Source organism: Oncorhynchus nerka, linkage group LG14 (assembly GCF_034236695.1).
Source record: "Oncorhynchus nerka isolate Pitt River linkage group LG14, Oner_Uvic_2.0, whole genome shotgun sequence".
Classification (NCBI taxonomy): domain Eukaryota; kingdom Metazoa; phylum Chordata; class Actinopteri; order Salmoniformes; family Salmonidae; genus Oncorhynchus; species Oncorhynchus nerka.
Window position 1 is genome coordinate 63,425,687 of NC_088409.1, and position 21,152 is coordinate 63,446,838.

Here is a 21,152-nt window from a genome sequence, read left to right on the forward strand (position 1 = left end):
GTAGAAGTGTAGATGGAGAATGTCTGAATAAATCTAACGTGTGGGACATAGCTAGCTAATTGAAGGGTTTTGTTTAGCCAGTGAGTTAGCTAGGCGTTTATTTATTGTGAAAAAAAATTAAAAGTGCCCGACCCAAAGAAGCTGCTTGCTCATCGCTGCAAAAAAATCCTACCGAAATGAAGTGAGTGCTCGTGGCAGAGAGATTATCAAACAGGGCAAAGTTAGCTAGCTAGCGCACGTAACGTTAGCTAGTAAACGTTACTAAGTCCGCTCTTTGCTAACATAGCTAGCAGTTGGCTATCATACGCTAGCTAGCTGGTTAAACTGTAAACATTGCACCATGCAATGTCTGTTGGAACCAATTTAGCCACAGATGGATATGGGCGTCAGCTAGGTAGTTATAGGTTTCTTTGATTTAGCTAATGGTACGTGCTGTCACAGCTGTGTTTTGCTAGTGAACATGGCTAAAAGGCCCTTACATGCATGTTAATAGTCTAGTTTCTTTATGACTACATTTACCCAGAGCAATATTCCAACATGTTGGAACTCAAGAGGGCCCTGGATGCCAAGGTAACTGGAGAGACCCAGCAACATGCCAGTTGTTGTAACTCTATCCTAATATTATGGCCCTTTTAATTTTAATTTTACCTTTATTTAACCAGGCAAGTCAGTTAAGAACACATTCTTATTTTCAATGACGGCCTGGGAACAGTGGGTTAACTGCCTGTTCAGGGGCAGAACGACAGATTTGTACCTTGTCAGCTCGGGGGTTTGAACTCGGTTACTAGTCCAACGCTCTAACCCCTAGGCTACGCTGCCGCCCTATGCATGATGGTAACACATTGCTTATCCAAAGGGACATGGTGTTCTGGAGATGCCATCGGGAACTGGGAAAACCATTCTGTTGAATATCAGCGGGTGAGTCAAGATATGTCAGTTTCTCCGTCAGGACTCCATTGGACCATTTTGACAGTACACTTATACAGTGGTCTCTCTTTGACAGGAGTATCCCCTTGAAGTCACAAAGCAGATCTACTGTTCCAAAACTGTTCCTGAGATAGAGAAGGTGATCTCTCTCTTCTCCTACACCTTTGTGTGCTCCCCAGTCCTTGAAGAACATATGTTTCTCAGCCCCTTCTCTGATGCCATGTTGCTCCCTTCTCCATCAGGTGGTTGAGGAAGCTTACAGAGTTCTATTCTAAGGAGACGGGAGAGAAGAACAACTCCTCTCGAAAAAACCTGTGTGTTCACCCCGAGGTAGGAGTGCCAATAGCACATTTATAGACCTCAATCAATGGAGGTCTATGGGCTTAACAACCCCAATCCTTAAAACATATACAGTATACTGACTGGTGTCTGTCTGTTTGGCATTGCTTTTTTCCACGTTGGAGGGTATATCCGTGGACGGTTCTGTTGGGGAAGGAGTCGTTTGCATCACCGAGCAGTGCCCAGGAAAGAATTAAATCCAATATTAGATGCTACTACTATCACCCCTCCAAATCAAACATGGATTCCATTAGGGGTGTGAACGTGTAAACGTTTAAACAAAGTTGGAATCCTTAACATTAAGAAGAACAAACCAAAAATTCCCCCCACATAATTAAAATCACAGTGCAGTTATCACAAAACATTATTTATTTTGTGGTATAGCCTAAAACGATTTAAATGGCTATAAAGACCTGGGCAAGGTTGTGTAATTTAAATAAAACCAGAGAGGAAGAGACTAACTTTAGGCTACTTTGGTGAATTTGCGAGGCATGCAAGACAAGACATTGCAAGATGCAGATTACCAAGACATATGCTCACGGCCCCTCCTGTCTTTCCCTCGTGCTGGCCTGCCTGCTCTTTCTCTTTGCTAATGACCCGTGTGTGTGTGTGTGTGTGTGTTCAGTCTGTTGCGTGTAGAATATCGTAGTTTAAGCTATTCATGGGACCAATGTCGCTGGGATACAGGGGTATCTTGAGGCCAGTCTTGCCAGCACGGGGTAGGCTACTCTTCGTTTATGAGTGGGTGGGTGTGTTTTTGTCTCATAATATGAAATGACAGTAGGCTTCCAGTATAGCCTGTATCGATGGCCCTTTTCAGATATAATGGTTAGTGGCCCATTAGAAGCACCTCTGCTACGACATGTTTGTTTGTCTGTTAGGGTAGGCTACACTACAGCTTTTTAAACACCGACACAACACCTTCTTTGGAGACATGAATGACATTTTATTTGTCTGTAAAGTAATGCCGCTTTTGAAGCGGGACTGACTTCCATCAGTAGGTGACCAGAACAGTCAATCCTAGCCTGCCTGCTGCCCACCCGTAGATCATTCTTTCCTAAAGAAATTGTACTTTAAAGTTCATTAAATATTGCAACTTACCTAGACATTTAGTTGAAAGAAAGCACATCTATCCACCCTACCAATAAATGGCAACGTTTTATTGTTGTCAGGGAAACAATGGAACATTGTATGCAGGAGCAGAATTCTACAATTTGAAAGGGTACAGACACTTCTGAAAAGTGATCAGTTATCGACATGTTACTGTACTGCGTTCTGTCTGTAAAGGGTCACGGTAGACAACTTTATTGCCCAGCCCTAGCAGTCAGTACACTGCCGACATTATAACTTCACGATGACACCCACTAACCATGGTCCTGTAACACTCTTCAAACACATTTGTGTGTGGTCAAAATAGCAAATATTTTTGTTGTCCATGTCATGGTCCAAATTGCATGATTCTTTGTGTTCAGGTGAGCTCGTTACGCTTTGGGAAGGAGATGGATGGGAAATGTCACAGCCTGACAGCGTCATACATCCGCGCCCAACGGTGATCTGGAGACTTCCATGCCTCTATCTGTCTGACTGACTATCTGCTTTAGGAGTTTGACGCTATGGGAAAGCAGGTGCCCCTCCCAGCTGGAGTCTACAACCTGGACGATAGGAAGGACTTTGGGCGGAGGAAAGGCTGGTGCCCCTACTACCTAGCACGATATTCGGTAAGAATAGCCCTTTGTCATAGCTTCTGATGTTTTTCTTTTACAATTGTTTTTGTAGCATGTTATATTTGACAGCATTACTAAAGACGGTACAGTATGAAGATGGGCAGAAACTGATTCTCCAATAGAAATCTCCGATCACCCTTTTAGGCAATATACTTTCGATATAAAGTTGTTTTTGACAAAAATGAAAATGTGTCAGTTTACTTTCACAAAGTTGGAGTAATAACATTTAACTACTTAAGACATTGGCTCGGATCTAGGTTGTGCCTTTTACATTTTGAGAAAATTAACAAGTAAGGAACAACTTTTCACTTCTCTCATTGACTTCTCAAACACTGGCCTGGTCTGCTTGATCTGTTACGCAACTGTTCCCGGAAGTCTGGCTATGTTGTGCCTCTGGGTTTAGAAACTCTCTGGCATTACTGTATGAAGGATATGGACAAGTGAGGATGTTTTTCCTTTTTGCTTCCTTAACACATACAGATCCTCCATGCCAACATCATAGTTTACAGTTACCACTACCTCCTGGACCCAAAGATTGCAGACCTTGTCTCAAAGGAGCTCCAATAAATCAGTGGTTGTTTTTGACGAAGCACATAACATCGGTAAGGACATCCACCTGTTTCTTTCCCATTTCTTTAAGTAACCCACTGTTTCAAGCCTCCACAAGCTGATATTCCATCCTCTTCCTCAGACAACGTGTCATCGACTCCATGAGTGTCAACATCACCAGGAGGACTCTGGACCGCAGTCAGGCCAACGTGGAGACCCTACAGAATACCATTCTCAAGTAAGGTCATCCGCTCAGGGGTCTAGTGGAGAGCAGCACTAGATGCACTAACATTTTCTGTGTACAAAGGAGAATGTACAAGGAGTCTAATAAGACCGACTCAACCAGTTTGTTGTTCTTGCCCCAGGAGTGAAGAGTCTTGTGACGTCATCTCAACTGCTTGTCCTCTGCTGTAGGATAAAGGAGACAGACGCAGCCAAACTGAAAGAGGAATACAGACGATTGGTGGAGGGCCTGAAAGAGGCCAACGTTGCCAGGGAGACTGACATCTACATGTCCAATCCCGTGTTGCCAGATGAGATCCTTCAAGGTTAGCCCCCTGGAGTCCAGTTGAAAACAACCCAGTTATTGAATATTTGTTCATATTTGTATCGATTTATGCTCAAACAGGGTTTCATGCAGCTATCTTTTCCTTTCTATAACCTGTCCTCCCACCCCCGCACTGTCTTTTTTTACGTCTTTCCCCCCTCCGCCTCCAGAGGCTGTGCCTGGCAGCATCCGCACGGCAGAGCACTTTGTGGACTTCATGAAGCGTTTCCTGGAGTACCTGAAGTCCAGGCTGAGGATTCACCATGTAATGCAGGAGAGCGCTCCCCAGTTCCTCAAAGACATCTTTGAGAAGGTTTGCATTGACCGCAAGCCCCTCACGTGACTTCTACAGTACTTTTGTGTTAGTTTTGTATAGCCTGGTGCCCTTGGTTGGTGGAGATTTCCACTTTAGGACCATGGAGATTTCTATTTGAGGACCAATGGAATGGCCAAACTCCATCCACCAGGGAATGCAGAAGGAATGCTCCTAGACTCAAGACTTCATCGTGGATTATGTCTCTTGGGAACATCGAAATAAGTTTCTAGTAACTCCTCACTCCTTATATTACATATCTATTTGTTTCTCTAGATTCTGTGCCGGGAGGTTGCGTTCGTTGCTGAGGACTTTAGAGGGCTGACATCTCGCAGACTTCTCAGCCATCACCCTCATCTCCAACTTTGCCACTCTGGTCAGCACTTACAGCAAAGGTACTGAACCTCCCTAGGCTGACTGGGTCTATGTTACCTCTACACGGCTACAGCTCTGTGGTTATTTACTTTCTTTGTCCGTTCCTTGCCATCTTCCACCCTCAGGATTCACCATCATCATTGAACCCTTTGAAGACCATTGCTAACCCCGTTCTGCACTTCAGGTGCGGTTCATATTTTTTTTTGCAGCAGAACGGTGTGTTATTGATGGATGAGATGTTGTACCACTGCAAGAGCCAAGGGTGAAATAATCCATTAGGATGCAAGTGAATGACTCATGTATACACTGCTTAGTTACTCATTGTGTCATTGGATAGTTTAAATGCATCATAAGAATTGATTTGGCATTCATCTTATCTGGGATCTATTTGAAAGAAACAGGAACATATTATATATTGCATAAATCCATGTCCAGGCATTCATGTAGTTTCAGATATTAAACAGACTTATTTTATGGGCTAGTGCATGAAAAAAACACCAACGTGTGTCTGTTTACGCTTTTTTATCTGGGATCTACTTCTAACCCTGGCTCTGATCTCTCTTCAGCTGTATGGACCATTCCGTTGCCATCAAGCCTGTGTTTGAGCGCTTCCAGTCTGTCATCATTACGTCTTGGGTAATCTCTCTCCTGTTCCTAGATTACCTGTGACCTAGCCACTAATCAGTGATTATAAACACCTGCTGATGGTCTCATCTGTCCAAGATGTGGCCACTCACATTCCAATGCAGTCAGGCTCAGGTGCTATTTGTAAACTTAGTGCTGTATCTTGTCTATGTAGATGTGTTAATGAGGGACAAATGCATTTTCTTTGTTTCTCAGTACTTTATCAACAGGGCATTCCCCCTTAAATCTGCAGCTTTTTTTTACCACCATTCAGAATGACAGAGTTCATGCGATGCAAACAAATGTAAAGAAGTACGATAGTTATATTATTTTGCCTGTAGGTGTCTTCAGCAGTCAGTTCAGGAGTATAATCATCACCTCACGCCATTGATCCGCAATGAATCTATTTAATTGTTGCGTTTTATACTTTTGTTCAGTATACAGTATGTTAGCATTTTATTGGCAGCAGCTAGAATTGTGGCCAATGTTGATATTGGTGATAGATTCTGGAGTTGGAGAAATGTAATTTTTTTTGAAGGGTAGTAATCTGAAAGTTGAGTAAACGTTGTCCTCTTGTCCTGTCCCGGTGTGTCTCTGTCTGTAGGGCATCTTGGAGAACGTCCAGAGGAACAAGCTGATCTTCATCGAGACCCCAGACGCAGCAGAGACCAGTATGGCTTTGGAGAAATACCAGGAGGTCAGGAGACCCTTTCTTTGATTGTCTTAGACTCAACGACAGAAGACAGCCTGTGACCTCTTATCCGTTGTGCCCCAGGTGTCTGAGGGGGCACAACGGAAGGTGTCTGAGGGAATCGACTTTGGTGAGTGTTTTTAGTTCCTGTAGCAATTGTATAGCCTCCTTCAGGCACATTTGCAAAACAAAATGCCCGCCAAAGTTACAACACAGGTCATGTGCAGTGAGTTGTTCATTGTAGTTATTTGACGAGATGAGTGATGTGAAACTGTCTCCCTCAGTCCACCATTTTGGTCGTGCAGTGATCATGTTCGGAGTGCCTTACGTTTACACACAGAGCCGGATCCTGAAGGTCAGTCCAACTCCTCTGTTCATCATCCTTCCCTTGTTCTTCTCTTCTGCTTTATTCACTGTTTTGGTCTGTTCCTCTCTTATGTTCTGCGTATGTCCTCTTCATCCCTCTGTCTTGTCTTTCACTTTACTTACTTTAATCCTAATGGGCTGTTTGTCCAAAATAATGATCCTTCTCCTCCCTCTGTCTATCCCTACCAGGCTCGTCTGGAGTACCTGCGGGACCAGTTCCAGATTAGAGAGAATGACTTCCTGACGTTTGACACCATGCAGCGCAGTGTGGGCCATCAGGGGCAAGACAGACTACGGCTTGATCTTCACAGACAAGGTGAGGGCCTTTGGAACTTGGTGTGTAAATGTAAATGTGTGTCGAAGTTTGAGAGGAATTGTTGGACCATTTCTTACCACTCTGATCATTGATACAGACTCGACCCTGATCATTTTCTTTTGTCTACTTAAATAAATGTTTAATATATTTATAGTTCTGTGTTGGACCCCAGGAAGATTAGCTGACGTTATGGCGTCAGCTAATGGGGATCCTAATAAAAATTCTAAATTCCTTTTGTAATAAAAAATATCCAAGTGGATTTCTGCGCTCACAGCAGGTTGTTCCATAATGCTGTTAGTGATCTAGTTCCTTCACATCAGTATTGAAGAGAATTGGAACAACGCCTAAGATCCTTTTTCTCTCGTGTTGCAGCGCTATGCCCGGGCTGACAAGCGAGAGAAGCTGCCCCGGTGGATTCAGGAGCACCTCAACCTGACCATCGACGAGACGGTACAGCTGTCCGAACACTTCCTACGCCAGATGGCCCAGCCCTTCAGACAGGTACTGCACAGTACAGGGACATGTTTAGCAGGTTTCCGAGGTTGTGGAGATTCCTGTCTGACATGTAGAATAAGAAATCACGTCAGATCTATTCATGACATCTCTACCTGCAACGTTCTTCAATGTTTACAAAGTGAACGTATCCCAGGTCTCCCCTTAACCCCTCTTTTCTCTGAATGCCCCCCCTTCTCCCCCCAGGAGGACCAGTTGGGCCTGTCTCTGCTGACACTGGAGCAGCTAGTCAGAGGACATGCTGCAAAAGATCGCCCAGATCACTCACCAAGCCTAAGAAGAAATGTTATCACCCAGTCAAACCCACAAGGTCACTGTTTCAATCCTACTGTACATAGAGCAGCTTCTGTTCTTACAAAGTCTATATTTGCATAAGCCTGGAGGCTGAAAAATAAATGTTTACAGTTTCTACCATGCAGTGGTGCATGTTTTCTTTTTTCTAAATATTTGCACATGTACATCATGAAACAGACTAGGCTAGCATGAACACAGTGGATTGAAGAGACTCAATATACTTTATTTGACATTTGTTTGCTATGGTTTCCAGATATGAAATACATTTGTCATTTTCAATAACATTGACAATCTGCAAAGAAAGCTCCCCCAAACAGCAAGAGTTCAACATGAGTAGGATTCTATTTCATCTGTACTGCTGAAGTTCAGCGTTACAGCGTGATTAAAATGTAAAGGCAATGTTCCCGTGTTGGCGAAGACTGCATTCATGGTAAACGCTGCATATGTCGGCTCAATCTGAAACGCTTGATACATATTGAATAGAGCCCTTATTGTGCTTTTGTCAGTTTATCCCTGGTTCTAACATGCATTCTGTGTCCTGATCGGATTGTGCACTTTATTTTTTAGACCAGTGTAGACCATTAAGGGCATGGGAAAGATTAGAACCTGTGGCCTTCTGGTCCCTATCCCAGTTTCTAGTCCACTGCAGCAGCATGAGGGAGGGTGCCACATGTTTCCACATTTATAAAGCTGTTCAGTCATTTAGAACGTCAAATGAGAAATGTGGTTCAGGTTGGAAAATAAGACTGATTCGAACTGGCGACCTTGTCGCAATCTGCATTTAACGCCTTCAATCCATCTTAATGGGTGTTAACAATCTAGGTTTTCTACATTAGTCACTCCTCTACAGCTCTTTCAATGATCACGTGCCAATACCGCCACAGTGAATTAACAATCACTTTTTGTCCCTCCAAATTGCATATTTACTCTTGACTTGCTAACATCTTGAATAAGATGCATAGACTACATCAACAAAATCAAATCATTTTAAAACATGTTCCAGAAGGAATTTAAATTGGAGCCAGCTATCCCCCAAACATGTAAATGTATCCCAAACTGAGACAAATTTTAAAATAAGAGATTACATACAGGCACATACTGTAGTGCTTTTACTTTTCGGACATCAAAATTGTTTTATTTAACTAGGCAAGTCAGTTAAGAACAAATTCTTATTTACAAACCCTAACAACGCCCTATCCAGGGTCTGTAGTGACACCTCTAGCACTGAGATGCAGTGCCTTAGACTGCCACTTGGGAGCCCCTTATAAAAAGCATATCTGCTCATAATGAAATCGGCTAAACATAGTTCAAACATATTTCAGAATGCCAAGCCTTAGATGATTACTTAGCATTCTACAGCTGGACTGGGAAGTAGAGATTTTGCTGTAATATTGTGGACTAAGGAGAGTCCTTTACCATAACCTAATATGGAAGCCAATACACAGATTGTGCATCACATTCACTAGATACAGTGGGGAGAACAAGTATTAGATACACTGCCGATTTTGCAGGTTTTCCTACTTACAAACCATGTAGAGGTCTGTAATTTTTATCATAGGTACACTTCAACTGTGAGAGACGGAATCTAAAACAAAAATCCAGAAAATCACTATGATTTTAAGTAATGAATTAGCATTTTATTGCATGACATAAGAATTTGATCACCTATCAACCAGTAAGAATTCCGGCTCTCACAGACCTGCTAGTTTTTCTTTAAGAAGCCCCCCTGTTCTCCACTCATTACCTGTTTGAACTTGTTACCTGTATAAAAGACACCTGTCCACACACTCAATCACACAGACTCCAACCTCTCCACAATGGCCAAGACCAGAGAGCTGTGTAAGGACATCAGGGATAAAATTGTAGACCTGCACAAGGCTGGGATGGGCTACAGGACAATAGGCAAGCAGCTTGGTGAGAAGGCAATAACTGTTGGCGCAATTATTAGAAAATGGAAGAAGTTTAAGATGACGGTCAATCACCCTCGGTCTGGGGCTCCATGCAAGATCTCACCTTGTGGGGCATCAATGATCATGAGGAAGGTGAGGGATCAGCCCAGAACTACACGGCAGGACCTGGTCAATGACCTGAAGAGAGCTGGGACCACAGTCTCAAAGAAAACCATTAGTAACACACTACGCCGTCATGGATTAAAATCCTGCACCGCACGCAAGGACCCCCTGCTCAAGCCAGCGCATGTCCAGGCCCGTCTGAAGTTTGCCAATGACCATCTGGATGATCCAGAGGAGGAATGGGAGAAGGTTGTGTGGTCTGATGAGACAAAAATAGAGCTTTTTGGTCTAAACTCCACTCGCCGTGTTTGGAGGAAGAAAAAGGATGAGTACAACCCCAAGAACACCATCCCAACCGTGAAGCATGGAGGTGGAAACATTCTTTGGGGATGCTTTTCTGCAAAGGGGACAGGAACGACTGCACCGTATTGAGGGGAGGATGGATGGGGCCATGTATCGCTTGATCTTGGCCAACAACCTCCTTCCCTCAGTAAGAGCATTGAAGATGGGTCGTGGCTGGGTCTTCCAGCATGACAACGACCCGAAACACACAGCCAGGGCAACTAAGGAGTGGCTCCGTAAGAAGCATCTCAAGGTCCTGGAGTGGCCTAGCCAGTCTCCAGACCTGGACCCAATAGAAAATCTTTGGAGGGAGCTGAAAGTCCGTATTGCCCAGCGACAGCCCCGAAACCTGAAGGATCTGGAGAAGGTCTGTATGGAGGAGTGAGCCAAAATCCCTGCTGCAGTGTGTGCAAACCTGGTCAAGAACTACAGGAAACGTATGATCTCTGTAATTGCAAACAAAGGTTTCTGTACCAAATATTAAGTTCTGCTTTTCTGATGTATCAAATACTTATGTCATGCAATAAAATGCAAATGAATTACTTAAAAATCATACAATGTGATTTTCTGGATTTTTGTTTTAGATTCCGTCTCTCACAGTTGAAGTGTACCTATGATAAAACTTCTACATGCGTTGTAAGCAGGAAAACCTGCAAAATCGGCAGTGTATCAAATACTTGTTCTTCCCACTGTATATTAGTAAATCTTTGTTTTAATTGTGCTTGTGCAGATCAGTGTTTTGGAATTAAAATCATCTAGTGCCAAAAATATGAGAACCGCTGGTAAACATGAACACAAGAAGATAAAATCAGAATGTAACACATTTTTTAAAAAAACACATTGTATAAATAAGGTATTTTTTCATGCATAGCTACAGTCATTTAGATAATATCCAATAGCTTCAGACACTACCTTAATAAAAATAAACATGTTCATAATTGTGAACAATCATTGAAGAATTCAAGCATTTCCCTCCTTGTACAGTAAGTCACAACAGAGCATTACTAAATCATTATAAAAAAGCTAAATGTAATTTCATTTCCAGATTAAACTGGTCTGAAATGGATACCATCTGCGTCACTCAAAACCAGCCCTCATTGCTGTGTGTATCCTAATCTATACCCCAGAACTGGGGCACCAGGTGATGAAACTAGCAGACAGCAGGCAAGGAGTACCAGTGGCCTCCCCCAGCTACAACATAGTGCAGTAAACAAACCTCAACTGATAATGGATCAGTGTTCGATTTAAACAGGGAAGGGGTGGAGTGACCCATGTAGGCGCAAGAGGCCAATCCACAGACAGAGAGTGGAGTCGGGGCCAGAGCTGTATGAGTACTTCCTGATTGTTGGGAGGGGGGCTAGTGTTCAGACGTGTAGCTGAGGGACCCTCGCCGTGCTAGGCTCTGGGTGCTGGAGCTCAGGGTTCGGTTCTCTGTTAGGTCGCTGGTGCCCTGGAAGAACATACAAAACACTTGACTAGTCTGACCGTATGTGTATAACAATGACATACACAGTACATTGATTTTGATGACACACAGCCAGAGAAATGCCTTAGGATATGAAGCACATAAAATGAAAGGTGATGAATAAACACCAACAATCATATTGTACAGAAATGTGAGAAAAAGCCAGAAACCAGAAACAGATGCTCACCCTTGCCGCTTCTTGCCGCTCCCTCGCACCCACGTTCAGCACATTCAGAGAATTAGCCCTTTTCATCCTGAGAGAGAACAAGAGAGAGAGAGTGAGAGTAACAAATCATTTTGAGAGCTAACACATGCAGAATGAGGACTTGGTCTTTACCCAGGAGTCGGAGGGGTGGTATCCTGAGTTCCGACTCCTTTCAGCTTCCTGACCAGCTTCTCGCTGCTCCTGCGTATCGACTCGCGGAGTTTGGTGAACGAGCCGCTGCGCTTCAGACTGCCCAGCCCATCCTGCATGGAGCCCTCCTCTCCCGTGTGGGTACAGATATCCCGCACCTCACCTGAGACACCAACATCACAGAGGTTACACATCAGTGGCATCATTCTGTTAAGATTAGCTATTTACAGTACATATCTGAGATACATTATTATTCCTATACATACACCCTTTTAGGGTCAAAATGCTAGTGAACCTAGAGAGCAGGTTTCAAAGAGCATATTATGACTTTGCTCTCACCATCCACAGATCCAAACTCTTTTTCATGGGCCAGGGTCAGGATCTCTTTATACAGAGCCTCAGCTTGTCTGTACTTCCCTTGTTTCAGGTAACATGAAGCCTGTAGCCAGAAATACAGCAATACTAGAGTCATAAATAGCGCAATCACACCTCAGATAGATTGACCCAAGCTGCATGCGTGTGTCTATGCCCCCCACTTCTACCCAAGTATAGCATATTATACACACAAATAATATGGTATCATCTAGCCCAGTGACCATGCCAACCATGTCCACTCCCCCTTTTTACACCTCCCTCCATCTCCCTCTCCATCCCTCACCAGGTTATTCTTGGTCTTGGCTACGTTGGTGTCGTCGGGGCCCAGCCTGCTCTGGTAGATGTGCAGGGCACGCTCGTAGTACTGCTCCACTTCCTGGTACTTGCCCTGGTTCTGACACAGCAGCGCCAGGTTGTTCAGCTGCTTTGCCACGTCAGGGTGGTCCGTGCCTAACACCTGCCCACGACAACAAGAGAGGAGGGGGGTGAAGGGAGATCAACAGGCAGGTTTTGGTAATAAGCATTGTTCGGGGTAGCGCATTACAAAGTAATGCGTTACAGTAATTAAGTTACTTTTTGCGGTAACGAGTAATATAACAGAGTTACTGTTCCAATTTAAATAATACAGTTACTGATACATTTTTGGGTTGTTACTTGTGTTATCATTCATTTCCTATTACAGTTACTGATCCAAATAAGTATTTGTGACAGAGCAAAATATATTTTTTAAATCCCCCCGCCCCAGATTCTAATGGTTTTCATCTGACGCCCTCTCACAAAGTTCCTGTTCACGCACGCACACACACACTACTAACTGCTTTAGTGAGGGAGATGGAAAATAGTAGAAGCATCTTAAACATTGAGTTTCTTAGCGCGGAAGTACTCCCATTACTTTGATTTGGTAGGATACAATTACAAGAATATAACAGTAAAATGTCAACTGTGTCCAGGCGAGAAACACCTATCCACTGCTAGAAACACAACATTGTTTACATTGAGTGAGAATGTGAAACGTTTTGGGGTGTAACGCAAAAGTAATATAACAAATTACTTTCCCCAAGGAGTAGTAAGTAATTATTTATTGTTTAAACAAGTAATGAGTCATCGGTAATATTACTTTTTTTGAGTAACGACCCCAATGTTTTATGTAGTATGGTTGCAGTGCTATGTAGTACAGAATTCTTGCAGAGTTGCCATTGGTCCATCAGACGGCAGGAGTTCTAGTCACGGTGCTGCTAGGTTACTGCCTCATTACCTTCTCTCTGATCTCCAGGGCTCTCTTACACAGTGGCTCAGCCTCCTTGTACTTCCCTCTCTTTCCATACAGTACAGCAAGATTGTTGAGTGTGGCTGCCACCTATAAACAAATACAGTACTGTTAGTTACATACAGTGATGTAGTGGTAAAAAGGGGGGGGTAAACTCTGATCGCCGGTCGCAGGGAAAAAAGAAACACTCCCTATATTTTCATTTCATTTTTCCACAAAAGGTGGGTTACCCTCCACTACACCACTGGTTACATATTGTAGCTGCTTATCCACTGAGCTGGGGAAAGCCATTAGCTATGCATGTTTTAGACATCTTATTTAGCTGTTTGTCCATTTTGGTGACCCTTGACCTTCACTATAGACTATAGAGGAACATACCGCAGGGTGATCTATGCCCAGGGTTTTCTCCCGGATGGCCAATGCGTCATTCAGGAGGTTCGCCGCCTCTTTGTACTTGTTCTGGTCTCTACAGAGAAGAGCGAAACAGCCTTTAGCTTTAGCACACGGCTAACTTAACTAGTCACACTACAGAAATCTCTCACAGTAAGACCTAGCATCGAGGCTATGCTAGGCTAACGTGGCGCCAATCACCTGTAGACCAGGGCCAGTATGTTGAGCATGGTGGCCACATCAGGGTGGCTGTGGCCTGAGGACTTCTCCAGGTCCTCCAGGGCCTGTTTGCAGAGGGGCACGGCCACCTCATAGCGGCCCTGAGAGGCGTACTGGATCACCAGGTTATGAAGGGTCCTCAGGCGGGCCGGGATCTCATAGCCTCCCTGCTGGGCCGCTGCTGCCGCACTGCTACCGTGGGGCTGAGATACTGGGGGACAGGAGAGGGAGGTAGAGTCATTCATACAGACACACAAATATACATGAACACAGACATACAGGGACACATATGCTCACTGGCAAATATATTGTGCATATACACATATACAAACACACAGTGAGTGACAGACTATGCAACACAGAGAGACACATCGAGACACCGGCACACATACATGCATAGCTCGTCTGCACAGCAGATTGATAGACAAGAATATCCGTCTCATTTGACGAGTGCACGTACTCTGTGACTGGTCCTCCTCGTCCGTGGGAAAAAGGTCATCTAGGGACTCCTTGGTGGAGCCCGTCTCTTTGTCTTCCTGTCGACATAGTAAACATAACTAGATTTATAGTGCAGAGCTGAGGGGAGTATCTATATGAACTTTACAGAGAAACACATATCAACCTGTTCTGATAAGCCACCAACAGCTTAGCTTTAGTCATAACATAAAAGATGAGGCAAACACATGCACCATGTAGTGGGTCATATTCATTAGGACACACCGTAGCGAAACATTTCTCATTAGACAAGTTTTGGTAGTTCCTCACTGTATCAGTCTGTTTTTTCCCGTTTGGTGCCTAATGAATATGACCCTGATTGTGGTGGTCTGTGACATACCGGTGGGGGCTCCTCCTGGTCGTACTTGCGGATGCTGCTCATGAACTGCAGGTGTCTGTTCTGTTCCTCCAGCGTGACCACCACCTGCTCCCTGTCCTGCAGCCTCTGCTGGGCCCCGGCCAGCTCGTCCCTCAGCCACTGGTTCTCCTGGCACAGCCTCCGTACCTGGGTCCGCAGCTTCTGCTTCTCCGCCTCCAGGGAGCCCAGGTGGGCCGACAGAGCCATCATCACCTGGGGAGGAGGAGGGAGAGGGAGGAGGTACAGGGAAAGAAAGATAGAGAGTGAAAGAGAAAGAGAGTGAAGTAGGTGTGCATATATACACATGTACAACACACCCAAAATACAGCCAATAAGACAACTTCCCCCATTATGCGGTCTTTATGCATTCTACTATCTCCATACATTCCCTCATCTCCAGTATGATCCCACCTGTGCCTCTCCCAGGCCCAGCTCTATCCTCTCCAGAGACTGGCGGATGATCCCACTCTTCTCCTGCTCCACACTGCCACTGTCGGCCACCGGCCGGCCCTCCAGCGCCTTCTGCAGGTCATCCAGGAGGGTGTGGTTCTCGCCACGAAGCGCCTCCAGGCCCGCGATCACTTGCCGCGTGCTGCACAGAATCTCCTCCCCCGACAACATGGTGCCACTCTCAGCTCAACCCTGGATGGAGGAGAAGGAAGGGGAGGGTTCACCATTTAAAAAAATACTTGTACATGGTCATATGGACTATACAAGGTGTAGAAAGCATTCCACAGAGATGCAAGCCCATGTTGACTCCACAGTTATGTCAAGTTGTCCAGATGTCCTTCGGATAGTGGACCATTCTTGATACACACAGGAAACCAGGAAACTGTTGAGTGTGAAAAACCCAGCAGCGTTCCAGTTCTTAACACAAACCATTGCGCCTGACACTTACTACTTCACCCCCTGAATGGCACACATAGAAAATCCATGTCTCAAGGCTTAAAAACCCTTCTTTAACCTGTCTCCTCCCCTTCATCTACACGGATTGAAGTGGGTTTAACAAGTGACATCAACAAGGGATCATAGCTTTCACCTGAGTTCACCTGGTCAGTCTGTCATGGAAAGAGCAGGTGTTCTTAATGTTTTGTACACTCAGTGTATATGCATGGAACACACCAAGTGAATAAAGGTCCAACAGCGGTGTTCAATGGCAGCATGGAATTGTGCACTGGTGGTAATATGGCTAATGGCAACACTCCACAGTAAACAATGTTGTGTTGGACTATGACAATGTGCTGGCTAACCAACTAGCTTTACAAATGCAACTATCCTTTTACCACTGACAGTACGCTAAAGAGACTTGTGACTAGTGATTTACAGTAAAATACAGCTGGTAGTGATCTGAGATGTCTCACAAACAGCAGCCCCTAGACACACAAAGACAAACACACAGAGGAGAAAGGAGAGGGGATAAGTCACTTCGAACCAAACTAATAACACACAAGCCTACCATAATGACAACAATCCATTTTATTTGTCCTATAGCTGTTTTACAAAACAAAATGTCTTATCAGAACATAAAATGTTCCGTGCAAAGTGCAAAACTACAAGTGTAGCCTATGTTTACCACCACAGGGGGGTGTCACCAATGACAACAGCATGCTGACCTGATCTGCCTGGGTATTTTTATGCAAACTTTCATAACCACAATCACTATGCATTCTGGCAGTCAAAGGAAACAGTGAATAGCCAATACAGACACCTATGGGACTGTACTGTATGTAAAACACATCCTGGGACAACGGTGTGATGTTGCTCTGTGAGCCCGAAGGCATAAAGCCTGGAGCCGACTCAAGTCATAACACATGATGTAGCCTACTTCCTGGTCAATGGGCCTTAATGCCACATTGAGGGGTTGGAGTGGGATGTGTAGTACAATGAGAACAGGCCCAGAGAGAAAAGGTCTGATCATATGGTTGGAGTGGGATGTGTAGTACAATGAGAACAGGCCCAGAGAGAAAAGGTCTGATCATATGGTTGGAGTGGGATGTGTAGTACAATGAGAACAGGCCCAGAGAGAAAAGGTCTGATCATATGGTTGGAGTGGGATGTGTAGTACAATGAGAACGGGCCCAGAGACAAAAGGTCTGATCATATGGTTGGAGTGGGATGTGTAGTACAATGAGAACGGGCCCAGAGAGAAAAGGTCTGATCATATGGTTGGAGTGGGATGTGTAGTACAATGAGAACGGGCCCAGAGAGAAAAGGTCTGATCATATAATTGAAGTGGGATGTGTAGTACAATGAGAACGGGCCCAGAGAGAAAAGGTCTGATCATATGGTTGGAGTGGGATGTGTAGTACAATGAGAACGGGCCCAGAGAGAAAAGGTCTGATCATATAATTGAAGTGGGATGTGTAGTACAATGAGAACGGGCCCAGAGAGAAAAGGTCTGATCATATGGTTGGAGTGGGATGTGTAGTACAATGAGAACAGGCCCAGAGAGAAAAGGTCTGATCATTAGATGAAAACCCACAACAATATCAACCCTGACCTGGTACAGATACAAATAAAACATAGTAGTGGGTGTTCTATTTCTGGTTGGGTGTTCTATTTCTGGTTGGGTGTTCTATTTCTGGTTGGGTGTTCTATTTCTGGTTGGGTGTTCAATTTCTGGTTGGGTGTTCAATTTCTGGTTGGGTGTTCTATTTCTGGTTGGGTGTTCTATTTCTGGTTGGGTGTTCTATTTCTGGTTGGGTGTTCTATTTCACGGTCCTTGCTCTCTGTGGTAATAACATGTTGATGCATCTTGCAGCACGGCTACAGGGGATGGCCTCAAAAAATACATTTAAAAAGGTTGGCTTCTCGAAGACCAGATGGGCAGCCTGAGCATAAAAGACCTCTGATCACCCTTTCACCATACCAATATTAATGGGAGTACAGGACAGGAGGTTTGCGCTGTGAAGCCAAGCGCCTAAGAGGAGAAACAGATGTCTTTGGGGAACAAGAGAGTGAGCTGTGCTGGGCCTGAGCACGAGGCTGCATCAGCATAACACCAAAAGGCAGGCCAGCTGCAGCAGACCATACATTAACACAAGGATATCGGTTTACTCGTGGCTCCTGGGAGGAGAGCAGCGTATGGCAGTTGTGAACAACAGTGGTCATTGGAATTGATTGGGACTCATGCTGCAGTCAGTTTATAAAGGACCAATAACGGATCTAAAGTTGAAAAGAGTGGTGAACTTATTTAATATTTGGGTAAATCCATTTCAATTCAATCACTTTTTGACAGCACCACTTTTGATTTAAACATACAGTACATTTCCAGACATGTTTGCCCATGGAAGAAGTGGCCAGAAAGTGACTTTCTGAACATGAATGCTAAAACATTCAGGAGATAAAAGTACTCAGTTGGCCCATTTTGCATACTCCACCATACCTTGAGAAATCAATGTCTTCATCACTGGAAAATATACACTTTTGAGTTTGAGATAATTTAAAAGCTTACTAATAGTGTTGTCAAACTATACTGAACAAAAATATAAATGCAACATATAAAGTTGGACCTATGCCCTCCCAGGCTGACCCATGGCTGCACCCTTGCCCAGTCGTGACATTTATAAACTAGGGCCTAATGAATTTATTTTAATTGACTGATTTCCTTATATGTAACTCAGTAAAATCTTAGAAATTGTTGCATGTTGCGTTTTTATTTTTGTTCAATATATTTGATTATTTATTTTGAAAAAATAATAATAATAAAAAATTGTAATAATAATAAAACATTTAACGTCAATTATCTAAAAACACAAACTCAATTTTTCTCTTCATTTTTGTATAGGTTGTAGCTTAGACCCTATTTAACATCATCTGAAGTTTTTGTGTTGTGCCTGAAATTCTATATCATACAAGTGGTGGTGAGATTCAGGAGGGCCTGATCAATTGAAAGCAATAAATGTGATGACTGAATAGTTAGGCCTACGATAGACCTACAGTTACAATAGGCATACAGTTACGATAGGCCTACAGTTACGATAGATCTACAGTTACAATAGGCCTACAGTTACGATAAGCCTACAGTTACGATAGACCTACAGTTACGATAGAGGATGCTCCTCTGTAGGTCTATGGGAGAAATGCAACACCTGTCAGAGACAGATAAACAACATGTGCCCGTGTACAGGAGGACTTGTGCCATAGGCTACTACTGTGTCTGCCTTCACGGTTTTATATGGATTACGAATTTGTATAACATTAGGCAATAACAACAGATGGTTAGGCCGGTGTATTGTTGTGGCTTTGTCAACGCGTTTAAAATTGTATAGGGGAAAGTATACTGCGTAGGCTACGACAAATACAGACAAAAATATATTCATCAAAATAAATAAATGAATTTTGTCAAATAAATGTATTGATGACATACTACAATCATGCAGAAGAAAATGAAGACCATTGCGATATAATGCAACCATAGAAACTACAAAAGTATGATCCACATGTCAAAGAACACATTGATGTTAACACTAACAAGAGTACTATCAACAAAGTTATTTTTAACCTACTTGCTGCTAATTCCAGGCTTTTGGCGAGTTGTCGACCTCTTTTTGTCACGTATCTCCGATTTGTATTTGGGCTCCCATTAAAGTTAATTGGACCGTTCGCGTGAAAACATCCACTATTTGTTTATTATGGGACCAAGATAACGGATAAATTTAGACGACGGCATTAACAGTAGTCCTACAGTAATTCAGTAATCATTCACCTGTTCTTGCGGCTCAGACTCTCATTTCAGCTTACCTGATCAGATCATTCCCACCATGCACCGCGGTAGATGGATGTCATCTCCGTCTGGGGACAAGGCCATCTATCTGTGGGTGCTCCGAACTGCGAGTGACGGGACAAACCAGCACAGACAGGACTGTAAGGCTGACTGTCACCGAAATGACCTGCTCTATTCACATTTAATGTTAAATAAACGCATAAAAAAACGTATATATTCAAATAATATATTATGTATTTAATATTATATAAATTATATTTATCTATGACAGGCTCTCAATGTATTAGGCTGTAATGGAATGACATTTTAGTTTTCAAAGTGCTACATACCAGAACTGGTATTCCGATGATATGGACACATTTGTGGCTATTTCTCCATGAAATGCATTTTTGTTGTGGTATGCTTTAGGAATATGCTGCATGCGTGTGTGCACAGTGTTACTGTTATTGTAAGTAACGAATTGGTATGTGCATAATTAATTTGCTGAGTCAGTGGTTATTGTCCACAAGTCAGTTACATTGTAACCAACACAACACAACACACAAACATGCCCAGTGGCACCACACATCACTGCATGGTGTTGTATTTATCGTGCAGACTTCGAAATAGCCATCAATAACAGAAAGGTGGGGGCCAGTGTGTGTGGGACAGGGGTGTGTTCGGGTGGAGTAAAAGGGGTAGTGGAATCCTGAGGGGACTTAATATAACTTGTCAAGTTTTCAACAAAGCAGATTAAAAGGGTGGGATGGAATGGAGGCATGGCCCAGGGAGAATAATAAACATTAGGAGTAGCAGTATTAGTTGAGACAGTGGTGATGGCAGGGTTGTACGAGGCATCAACATTAGTTACAGTAAGAGAGCAATGACTTAATGGCTTAGATATAGGAGTGAAAAAGATCATGTAAGTCAACTGAAAGGTATTGATGTCTGTGGATATTGGACAACATATCTGATGTGCAGGCCTCCCAGAATGAATGAATTACAACATTCATGTAAAAAGGTTCATTGCAAATATTAAGGATGCACGAAAACCAGAAAGAAATCGGGAGGAAAAGTCAGAGTGATGGGAAAGATGGCAAGAGCAGGAGCAATCTGAGAAACAAATTGCAAGGCTTTAGAGACCAACATGGACTATAGAACACAGTGGCATCTTCTACAGAGATGAAGAGAGAGGGAGACAGAGAGCAGATCACACTGTGGGTTTCTGTAGACAGTTATACGATCGGGGTGATTGATGGTTCAGCTGCTGGGCTTGTGTGGCTACTGAGGCAGACCCATACCTTATAAGGGAAGCCAGGCCTGAGCGCTAGGCCTCACTACTCCCCATGTCAAATCAAATCACATTTGATTGGTCACATACACATGATTAGCAGATGTTATTGCGAGTGTAGTGAAATGCTTGTGCTTCTAGTTCTGACAGTGCAGCAATAGCTAACAAGTAATATTTAACAATTCCACAACAAATACCTAATACACACATCTAAGTAAAGGAGGGAATATATAAATATATGGATGAGCAATGACAGAGTGCCATAGGCTAAGATGCAATAGATAGTATAGAATACAGTAT

General features: G+C 43.6%; 1 protein-coding gene and 1 pseudogene across 2 annotated transcripts; one reads left to right on the forward strand and one right to left on the reverse strand.

The window, feature by feature from the left end:
* The first annotated feature begins 537 nt into the window (after nucleotides 1-537).
* LOC115141252 (general transcription and DNA repair factor IIH helicase subunit XPD-like) lies at nucleotides 538-7,698 on the forward strand (annotated as a pseudogene).
* An 82-nt stretch (nucleotides 7,699-7,780) lies between these two features.
* LOC115141671 (kinesin light chain 1-like) lies at nucleotides 7,781-19,681 on the reverse strand. Of its 2 annotated transcripts, none has more exons than XM_029680751.2 (12): nucleotides 19,600-19,681; nucleotides 15,268-15,498; nucleotides 14,839-15,069; nucleotides 14,464-14,539; nucleotides 13,986-14,214; nucleotides 13,773-13,860; nucleotides 13,383-13,484; nucleotides 12,411-12,584; nucleotides 12,092-12,191; nucleotides 11,735-11,915; nucleotides 11,585-11,651; nucleotides 7,781-11,382 (listed from the first exon to the last, which is right to left on the reverse strand). In XM_029680751.2, the coding sequence occupies exons 2-12, from the start codon at nucleotides 15,475-15,477 to the stop codon at nucleotides 11,290-11,292; spliced, it is 1,551 nt and encodes a 516-aa protein (XP_029536611.1). In that variant the 5' UTR covers nucleotides 15,478-15,498; nucleotides 19,600-19,681; the 3' UTR covers nucleotides 7,781-11,289. The 2 variants fall into 2 exon arrangements, with proteins under 2 accessions (XP_029536611.1, XP_029536610.1); XM_029680750.2 differs by lacking the exon at nucleotides 19,600-19,681 and adding an exon at nucleotides 19,365-19,589.
* Nucleotides 19,682-21,152: the final 1,471 nt, after the last annotated feature.